Source organism: Hemicordylus capensis, chromosome 5 (genome assembly GCF_027244095.1).
Source record: "Hemicordylus capensis ecotype Gifberg chromosome 5, rHemCap1.1.pri, whole genome shotgun sequence".
Classification (NCBI taxonomy): Eukaryota; Metazoa; Chordata; class Lepidosauria; order Squamata; family Cordylidae; genus Hemicordylus; species Hemicordylus capensis.
The window spans coordinates 95,014,617-95,025,668 of record NC_069661.1 but is presented as its reverse complement, the minus strand read 5'-3'; the positions used below and the strand labels follow the sequence as shown (position 1 = coordinate 95,025,668).

Sequence of the window (11,052 nt, the reverse complement as noted above, 5' to 3'; positions counted from 1 at the left end):
TAAGGCTGTATCATAAGTCTCTTGCCAAGTGCTCTTTTCTCACTCCAAACACTTCTGAACATGGAGCTGGGAGAAGAACAATTTAGCCAAGTTACAGGAGGGTCACTTTTACCATCTGAAATGTTTAACTGCTACTGACAAGAGACTCCACTATGATAATTCACACTATTCTTGACTATCATCTAGCTAGTGGTGTCAAAGTTCCAGAACAATGAGACAAGATCAGTTTAAGTTAAAAAAAGTTTTAGGTTTATTGAAAATATTAGCAAAAGCACGATTATTTTTTAAAAAGAAATATTTTACAAAAATGATTCACATAGAAGACAGACACCCACAAACTAAAAGTTACAAAAGTACCTACTGGCAAGCAGAATGCTAACCTTTGTACTGCAGTGTGATTATGTTGATATGAACACCACATGGAAGTGTTTTTGAACTTTTTAAAAGCTGGTAAAACCCTTATATATAGATATTTTTAAAATAGTGCTTCAGTAGTTCCCAGACTTTCACATCCGTTTCCTGCTATATCATGGTGAACAGGTCCAATGGATCAGCTGTGGCCATCTAAAAGAAATTGTGATTGTTCATATTTTCAAATCTGCAAGTTTGAAAGTTTCTCTCTGGGCAGTATGTACAAGAGTTAAGGGTTCGTTGCTATATTGAATTTGTGTTATGCACTGGAGACTTCTTAAGTGCTCAGAAGATCAGCCACTCTGAAGAGCACACACTAGTACTCAACTATGTCCAACCCCAGTTCTTCTCACAAAGCACAGTTATAGGTAATGTGTTCACAGTTTCAGCAGCTTCTTGGCTGAACTGTTCTTGAACATGGCTCCAAAATTCATACAATTATTATGAAAGTATGCAAAAAATAGTTGTGCCATATTTATAATTAAGACACTCACAAAACAGAAGTCTCCTACAGCAACATTCAATACTATATTTTAAATATTTGTGCAAACAAGCAACAGGTGTTGCATCTGAGGCACTCTGAATTGCAAGATTTTGAATGTATCCTTAATATTGTAAACAACTGAAAATCCTGCACCTTCCACCATTAGTGGAAAAACTCAAATGATACATTCTCATTTGTATATAGTGCAAATAAAGTAGAACTTTTCCACTTATTTTGTTGCTGGATTGATTTTTCTGCGTGCAGTTTAGTGGTATCCTTCAAGCTGAAGGGCTCCATGTGAAGAACTAATCAATACAAGAAAATAAGAAAAGCAGTTCTGATATAGTTCTCAAACCAGCGCTAAAAGTGCAAATGCTGTAATAACTCCAGCTGTAGTTACAGCTAGAATAGGTTAATATTTCAGGAAGATCCAGGCAGTTAGTCATTTTGACTAGTCTCTAGAGAAGTATGTCAATATATCTTGAATTTTTTTCAGACGTTCTTTCAAAGACTTCATAGACAGCACCGAGAGCTGATATCTAGGATCCACGGGGAGGACGGCTAGAAGCCACCAACACCAAGCAGGTCCATTAGCCATTTCCTAAGAATAAGAAACAAAATGCTTTACTACATTTTAGCACAAAGACAATTGTGACTGAATGTTTAAGATACACATGAACAAACAGGTTTATTAAATCTACCACACATTTTGTTCTTCCTCAACATAATTGTCCCAGCCATTAAATTCAAGAAATTCTAGATTTCAAGACAGAATAAACTAAAAAGGTAAAAGAAAAGTTTGGCCAATGTTCTCTAAACGAACAGTTTTGGTTTAGTGGTGTGGCAGACTGGTTTGTGGAAATTTCCTTTCCTGACTCAGATCAGTCAAATAAACTGGCTGAACTGGTTTTAACCAGCTTAGCAGCCGTCTCAGTCCTCTAGGCTCAGCAATGACTCCTATCGGCGATGAGTCATTTCCGCAGCATGCTTAGAGAAGCTGCCTGCGAACGATTAAAAATCCTTAACTTTCCAAACCCAGTAAGCTAATAAAAAGATTCTGGTAAACCCAGAAGTTCTGGCAGGTTACTGCTGCCACCAGATCTCTCCTACAGGCTACTCTGAACAGGCATTGGAGTGATCAAATATCTCCATTTGCCTTCCCCCACTTGCTAACAAGCAAGTGTATAAATCCAATTGTTCTCCCAGGCGTCCGCCTGCATGTGGAGTTAACTGTTAATTTGGCCAAGCTCTCATTGAGATGTGTTTTGCATCAGATAAATTCCCCTTATGACCCCCACCCCACTCTTCCTCCTGCTGGGTTAATAGCCAACCCTTGGAGGCTTGTAAAAAGTAAAGTACAGCGGGCGGGGGGGGGAGGGGAGAGAGGAGATGTATTAAAATTACTTCAGATTAGTTCCGTCTGAGGCTTTTAGCTTTTTAGATACACTTAAAAATGTTTAACTTGGTTACAAGAATGCTTCAATACGCCTTGCTGGTTCTAAGGCGGCACACTTTGAGATCTTAGTTACTCAGTTGCAAAGAAGAGATATTTAGGAAAATGCAAAGCACACACACAAAGAAATATAAATTCCTGACACAAAGTCTGACTAAACACTCTTTTCCTATGTTAAATTCCCGAAGCCCAAGTTCTGGCTTCCTATCCTTGAACTCACCAAACTCCAGATGAGAACCAAGCTTCCTGAAATCCTGTCTTACAAGCATCTACAGCCATCCTGCTGCAGCAAACTCCACGCTGCATGTCCTCCATGCTCTCAGCACAGACTTCAGGCTAGTCCACACTCTCTACCAAGACTTCCTTTCTTGTTCCCAGAACTCCCCCTGCAGATCATGTCCCACCCACCAAGTGGACTAATTGGTCGAGCCCTGGGAGGTCATCAGCCTGTGAGTCAAGAAGTGGTTCACTTCCTATTAACCCTATAGAGGGAGGGAAGACTGGTCACTACAGTTGAAATCACCTGAGGCTTTAAGAGCAGAAGTGTAAAACCACCTAGTTCAGGGGTAGTAAGGGCTACAGTACACACCAACAGCTCTGCATCAGAGCTGCACAAGCAAACAACAACAACAACAGGAAACACTTTCCCTGATTTCTTCTGCAATATGTTGGCATAGGTACAAGGACAGTATGTTGTTGCCAGCTGTCAATCCGCTGCACTCCCATTATACTGTACTTATAGTATAATAAGTACAAGGTCAATACTGTACAGATGTAGCTGAAACATCTTGAGACAATCCAAAGAGTCCTCTACGCAGGCCTGTCCTTGCTTAATTATGCCTCCTTTTGTACAATGTTGTGACAATGCAACATTACATCTTCCCACACTGATTACTGCCGATACAGTAGCTCTCACCCACTCCACTATGCTCATGCTACCACCTGGACTGTGTTGCACAAAAAGAGGTGAGCCTCAAATGGCACCAAGGTTTATTCCTCAAGTTTTAAAAAAGGAGCATCTTCTAGAAAATAAAGATTTATTCTTCTTTAATAGAAGAAGATTAAAGCTTCTTAGCATTGAGAGCTGCTTTAAGAACATAAGTAATTCTAAGTAGAACTAATGGCGCATACTTCCCACTACTTTTAACATGCTTACTTATCATTGGATAAGTTCAATTTTTGTGACCCTCCTAGAGCCTTTGGAGTCAGGCAGTATATAAAATTAAATGACCCCCGCTCTCATATGCTGTTAACTGGTGTGTATCTGAAAGTTTATTAGAGGGGTAGTCAGATATGTGGTCATAAGCTTTCTTCCCTTTGGAAAATAGGCTTTTAAAAAAAGAAGATAAACCCACTCAATCAGATTTCACTGTCCAGACAGCTTTATCTAAAACATGCTGGGCTTTTTTTGCACTTCAGGAACAATTTTTACTTGGTACCAACCTGAGGCTTGCCTCCCCACCATCTTCTGGGGCTGCCTTTCTCTCTCTCTCTGGCTTCACTATTACAACTGTCGCATCAGTTGTACAACAACTTCCTTACTAGCAAAATGACCCAGATCAGGCTGAGAGATACTTTTGCCTCTGAATACCTGTAGGTTTTCCTCCCTCTCTGGCATTGGACCAAAGTGATGGAGTATTTGGCTACGAAATCTGTTTCTTAAGCTTTGGAACCAGCTGCAAGCCTGGCTGTACACAACGTCATGGAGCTCTCTGAGTTTCTTCATTTCACCTTCATTTTCAACCTATGCATGGAGAAAGTGCGAGTGCAATCACAATACAGCAAGACAATTTACCTAATAAAATGTTTAACATTTTACACAAAACAAATGTGAAGCTCCCTTGAGCTGCTCAGCTGGGTAGCAAAAAGAGAACTGAAGGTGGGCTGCACCAACAGCTGCAATTCATCGGAAGCAGCGCTCACATGCTGGTGATGTTGGTGCATTGGCATGAGCTCTCATTAGCATGAGCTCAACACAGTGTCCCAAGATCTCAACTGTGTGCACACTCTCATTATGTATGCATTCTGGGAGGATCATGAAGGATCAAGTCATTAATCTGAATTCAGTCTATCTTTGAAGAGAAGGGGGAAATATGAATGTAGAAGCAGTTTGTCAAAATACTCTCAACAGCAAGTGGGTCACAGCCTCAGAGTCAAAGCTTCAAATATATTAATTGCCCCAGGGATATGTACTGGGACCGGTGCTTTTTAATTTATTCATAAATGATCTAGAAGCAGGGGTAAGCAGCAATGTGGCCCAATTTGCAGATGATAATAAACTCTTCCAGGTAGTGGAATCCAAAACAGATTGCGTGGAGCTCCAAAAGGATCTCTCCAAACTGGGGGAGTGGGTGACAAAATGGCAAATGTGGTACATTGCTGGCAAGTGTAAAGTGATGCTGGCAAGTGTAAAGTGATGCACACTGGGACGAAAATCCCCAACTTCAAGTATACGCTGATGGGATCTGAGCTGTCGGTGACTGACCAGGAGAGGGATCTTGGGTTCAACAGTTCGTTGAAAGTGTCGACTCAATGTATGGCAGCTGTGAAAAAGGCCAATTCCATGCCAGGGATCATTAGTAAGGAGATTGAAAATAAAACGGCTAATATCATAATGTCCTTTTACGAAACTATGGTGTGGCCATACCTGGAGTACTGCGTACAATTCTGGTATAAAAAAGGACATTGTAGAACTGGGAAAGGTGCAGAAGAGGGCAACCAAGATTATTGTGGCCCAGAGCATCTTTCTTGTGAGGCAAGGCTACAAAACCTGGGGCTATTTAGTTTAGAAAAAATATGACTGTGGGGAAGACATGATAGAGGTCTGTAAAATCATGCATGGTGTGGAGAAAGTGGATAGAGAGAAATTCTTCTCCCTTTCACATAACACTAGAACCAGGGGTTATCCCATGAAATTGACTGCCAGGAAATTCAGGACTAACAAACCAAAGTACTTTTTCACTCAATGCATAATCAACTTGTGGAATTCTCTGCCACAAGATGTGGTGACAGCCAACAACCTGGATGGCTTTAAGAGGGGCTTGGATAACTTTATTGAGAAGTCTATCAACAGCGACTAGTCAGAGGGCTATAGGCCATCTCCAGCCTCAAAGGCAGGATGCCTCTGAGTACCAGTTGCAGGGTACTCAACCTGAGTTGAGTTGCCTCAACTCCCTCCTGTAGGCTTCCAGCGGCATTCGGTGGACCACTGTGTGAAACAGGATGCTGGACTAGATGGGCCTTGAGCAGGGCTGTTCTTATGTTCAGTTCCCTATCTATTATGTCAGAGGCAGACCACCCCACCCCACAAGGAGCTGCACCCAGAAATAGTGCTATCAAGGAGCAATCCCCTTACATGTGAAGGAGCTCTACAAGTACATTAATGCAGTATCTATAAACATACTACCAAAGGTTTTGTGTTGGTTTTAAAGGGGTGGTTTCACTAGATCCCCTTGCATATTTTTATCTTGCTGGGGACAAGCAGCAATGAGATGGCAAATGCACTTGCCTCACTTGCTGTATGCTCACTTCCAATTCTATTTTGCAGCTGGGTTAGGCTGTATACTTTCTCCAGAGCCACACAACCTTGTGGCATCAGAAAAGCTAGAGGAACAACTGAAGGGTTAGGGGAGAGAGAAGAGAGAAAGGAGGAAAGGATGCAGGGCAGGTCAACTAAACAGATATATACAAATGACCCATATATCACTCTTTGTAATGCTTAATTAGATCAAATATTTGTTTATTTATAATCATCCAGGAATTCCAATCTCTAGCCATAATTTGAAATTGATATATTTTTCCTCACAATATGTTATTTAAATTTAAAGAATAAATTAGAAAAACTTGTTTCTGCACAGTTTCCAAATAGCAAGCCCATGATTCGTCAGTCTGCATTTGCCACCAGCTCGTCTGGTGGCCACTCAGGGACAGGCCTTCTTCATTGCTGCCCCAAGGCTTTAGAATGCGCTCCCTGGTGAAATAAGAGCCTCCCCATCTTTGACAATTCGTAAAAAGTCTTTAAAAACGCATCTGTTCACCCAGGCTTTTAACTGATACTGTTTTGATTGTTTTTAATGTTGTTTTAGAGCAGTGTTTAATTTTTTTAAAAAATTGTTGTATTTTAAATTTCTTGTTTTTGTTTTTAACTAACTTTTAAATGTTGTTTTTATCTGTTGTAAACCACACAGAGACATAAGTTTTGGGCGGTATAAAAATATGTAAATAAATAAATAAATGATTCTTCTCACCAACTCTTGGATCAGCACCATCACACTTGAACACAGAGACTGCAGTAGTTAAGATTGTAGAAAACAAGAATTACTGCTTAAAGATAACACCGTCTAAATACCTTTGTATCTTCCAAATACTCAATATCTGCAGTGCAATAGCCATCTTTTATCCCTCTTCGCAGAACTCTGAATCTCTTTAATCCAACTGTATCAACAACAGACCGCCCATCTGGCAGATAGTCAAGATTTCTAATGTATAGCATGCAACCATAATCTGAAAAACTAAAACAAGGGACTCTGTCAGCACCCATTTTAGAAACGTTTCACACTTTAACACACCAAAATATGCACATACCCATTCTGTGGATCACTGATGCACATCCCAAATTGTTTAGTCCCCGTTTCTATACTCCTTCGAATCATCAGTCGATATCTTGGCTCAAACACATGGAGGGGGCAAGGCACAGTCGGGTAGGCCATAGTGCAAACAAAGACTGGAACATTCTTAGTCAAGCTGAAGATAACACAAAATATTTGTAGTACTGTATGTTAAGAAATCAGTCCCTTAAAGCCATACTGGATCTGGCCACTGTCACACATGCATTGGGCACCTCCAGATTAAACTACTGCAGCACCATCTCTGTAGGTCTGCCCTTCAAAACTGTTTGGAAACGACAACTAGTAAAAAATGCTGCAGCTCATTTGTTGTCAGAGACATCTCATTTGGAACCTATTACTCCAATTTTATTCAGTCTGCATTAGTTTCCAGTTTGTCTGAGCCCAATTCAAGGTGCTGGTTATTACCTTTAAAGCCCCAACTGCTTTGGTCCAAGGGTATCCAAAAAAGTGCTTGCTTCCTGCATATTTCTGACCACCTGCTAGAGATCTTCAGGAGAAACCTTGCTCTGTGTCCCAGCTCCATCTGAGGTAATACTGCTAGGGGTACATAGAATGGGGCCTTCTTTATAATGGCATCCAGGTTCTAGGACTCACTCCCTTCTTTATCATTAGATCAATTGTGAAGACTATTCTGTTTAATCATGCATTTTTTCCTCCCTGGGGTGAGTGCGTGTGTTGTATGCTGTCCTCTGCTATTTTTCATCCAATCACTGTATTCTTGCTTCAAGTTTATTGTACTTTTCCTCTGCAAGTAAGTAGTAGGTCATATTGGACAACTTCCACAGTTTCTCTTACACCGGAGCAAGAGTCCTTATTTCAGACCAAGGACTCCTGTTACAGATTAAGAGAAACTGTGACTGCTATCCAGTACCTCTCACAATATCTATGCAGAGTTGCACAACTTCGGCCCTCTAGTTGTTTTTGAACTACAGTTCCCATTACAAAGGAACATAGGAAGCTGCCATATACTGAGTCAGACTATTGGTCCGTCTAGCTCAGTATTGTCTTCACAGACTGGCAGCAGCTTCTCCAAGGTTATTCCTGGCTACTGGCCACTGTGGCTGGGGATGATGGGAACTGTAATTCAAAAACAACTAGAGGACTGCAGTTGTGCAGCCCTGCTATAAAATCCCACATTTAACAAAATACTTTAAGGTCAATGAAATCCCCAAGAAATAAGAGAAATCCTATTTCAAGTTGTCAGAGTGGAGCATGGGTGCTCAGCTCAATTAGCATAACTAGTGTTTGGAAATGCTAATTCCCCTCTACCACATTTCCTGGTAGTTTTTACTCTGATTCTCACAGTGTATTTACTCTAAAAAGCACAAGGCCAACATTTGGAAACAGTATTTCTAATGTTATTTATACAAACATATGAGTACCACACAGGATTAGAATATATTTCAGGTTGTACCCTGATGTACCAGTGAATCACCAGTCATGATCATATTTAAACTTTTCTGTTTGCAAGAATGGAAAAACAGCCCCACAAGTTTGTATCTATGAGTCAATGTGAGATAATGACTATAATGTTGAACTTAGATCCATACTACACAGAACAGCAGCAAACCTGTGTCTGTAGATGAAGGGCTACCCAAATCATGTATAAGGTGGACAATTTATAGAGCATAAAACAGGTGGTGGGGGTGGATGATTTATAAAGCAGAATGTACACATGAGCAGGTGACCCTGAACCATTTCCATCACTCCTCGCATTCCCAATACTCCCCCCCCCCCAGAAGCCTCACTTCTGGTATCAAAGCCTAGCTAAAGGAGGTGGTGATACCGGAGACACCTTGGAGCACATGCACTCAGATTTGTATATAGGCTTCCCCACCAGAGGCTCAAACAACTTGTGATGACAACGACAGGTCTTTTAAATACAAGTCTGCTCCAGTCATGTGTAAGCAGGGAACAGGAGTACATTTAGTATCCCCTGCTCATTCAAATCCTTTGCTCTTTAAACCACACTCCCATTTCCTGTTTTACAAGTTACTGGAGAATATCATGTGACTTTTGATGGAGAAACTCAGATGGTAAATTACTACCACACCTTTATCAAGTCACTTTCCCCAGCACTGCTGTGAAGATAAGACACCACTGAATTCCCTTAGAAAAAAAGTACAACACAAGCTACACTTGCAAGATTTAAGTAGGTCAGTGTATTCTACCCAATTTCCCCCAAAGCATATTACAGTGCTCTTCTCTCTCCAATTAGGTAATAGAGTACCAATAGGATGGGAGAGCATCTAAGAAGCATACTGTCAGATTACACTTTGAAAGACATCCAGCAGACAATTTGGTGGTTGGTATAGGCAAAGCTTCTTTTTAAAGAGGTAACATACACACAACTGTTAACATTTAATATTTGTTCCTTAACATGTGTTAAGAAATCACTCTTACCTTGAGTATTCAGTTGTTTCTTCATCATGAATTATTTTCCTCTCAGATAACTCAGCAGGCAAATACTTCACTATTAGTTCTTCCAACAGCTGTGTAATATTATATTTCCTACTTGCCAGATACTTTAAAAAAAGGTGTGAAATAAAAGTAAATTTACTTGCACTATTATTTTTACTGTTTACTACAAAAAGCCACTACTCCAAAATATTATTTCATATCATTTGAGTTCAATTTCAAATTGTGAAGCAGAGAACAGATAATCTAGCAATCTTTGGCTGAACACCATTTGTTCCCTTGAAATCATTTCCTAGCAACTTAAACAAAATACAAAAAACAACAACAAAAACACACCCAACCCCAAACTGCTTGTTTTCCAAATTCTCTGTGATACTTCTAACTAATGTCAAGACTACCAAATGATTTTGTTACCACCAAGTTTTTAGACTTTGGATTAAATTCAAAACTTGAACAGGTTACAGTTTGCTTAATGGCAGATATTCCTTTATCATAAATAGATGTTTTAGAAAACAACAGTGTTGTACAAGGAAAATATTACCTCTTTTAAGCTGTCTTTACAGAGAGGACACTGAGGCGTATAGTCCAAAGAACGCTCTAAACAGTTCTTGCAGAAAGTATGGCCACAGGGAGTTGTCACAGGATGAAAGAGAAGTCTGAAACAAGATTCCAAGAAGTTAGTCATGCTATGATCACATTAGTGACATCATTAAAAATGCAAAGTAAAGCAAACCAGAAGAAAACAAGTAGTTTAACACTTACATTAGCCAGTAGTTATTTTCAAACACCTTTTGTCCTCTATGAGAGTCACACAAGCTTAGCAATGTCTCAGGAATAGTTAGGATACAGTACAAATACACATTTAATGTACTGTACCTAACGTCAGCTCTTTTTTCATTTTCACATGCAAAGGTCACATCAAGCAATCCATTTACTCTGGTTTTCAATGATGGCCCTCCTTTAGACTTCTTCCTTCCTATTCCTCTCCAACATGTTCATTTCTAACTAGACTGTAAGCTTGTAGATAGGGCCTATTTTATTCTTGTAATTATTGTAAAACTTTGATGTTCTAAACACTTTACTACCAACACCACTCAAGTTTGGCTCTGCATGTAATTCTCACCAATCCAGGTTAAAATGAAAGTAGTTATACCCCTATACAATCACTAACTTTGAGAAAGTAGTTTTAATTAAGGTCAGAATGGACCATTCAACAAAGGATGGAGATGGTCACCCAACGCTGTACCCTGGATGGAAAGAGGGAGAGCTCCAACATTATCCCACTCCCTAAACAAGTTCCTTGTACATACAAATTGGGCGACAGAAAGAAACCAAAAGACCTGCTATTGCATCTAGCAGACACCTAGGATTAGTCACAATGTACATATCAGCACCAGCTAGAAATGCAGCATTGGCATGGATAATTATCCATGCAAACAAACCTGAACTTACAGTAAGTAACCGAAAAATGTTAAGAGCAAGCCCATCCAGCATAGAACAATTCTTACACAGAAGCAGTTTTCAGTAGCTGCATGCAAAGACTTTAAACATATAAATCTGCCCCAAGATACAATCAGAGAAACCAGGTGCGTATCTAGGGTAGGGTAGGCAGGGCACATGCCCTGGCGCAACCTGGAGGCACCATTTTTTAAAATGAA

General features: G+C 40.1%; 1 protein-coding gene across 2 annotated transcripts in view; it reads right to left on the bottom strand.

Moving 5' to 3' along the window:
* Window positions 1-226: 226 nt before the first annotated feature.
* The window catches only part of LONRF1 (LON peptidase N-terminal domain and ring finger 1), a 29,026-nt gene continuing 18,200 nt past the window's right edge, over window positions 227-11,052 (bottom strand). The window contains exons 7-12 of one of the 2 annotated variants that reach the window (XM_053254933.1): window positions 9,936-10,050; window positions 9,380-9,501; window positions 6,933-7,091; window positions 6,697-6,859; window positions 3,940-4,092; window positions 227-1,496 (exon numbers count right to left, since the gene is read on the bottom strand). In XM_053254933.1, coding sequence (XP_053110908.1) covers window positions 1,347-1,496; window positions 3,940-4,092; window positions 6,697-6,859; window positions 6,933-7,091; window positions 9,380-9,501; window positions 9,936-10,050 — 862 coding nt within the window. In that variant the 3' untranslated portion in view covers window positions 227-1,346. Of the gene's footprint in view, window positions 1,497-3,939; window positions 4,093-5,856; window positions 5,964-6,696; window positions 6,860-6,932; window positions 7,092-9,379; window positions 9,502-9,935; window positions 10,051-11,052 lie in introns of those variants that run through there. The other variant, XR_008308366.1, reaches the window with a different exon arrangement.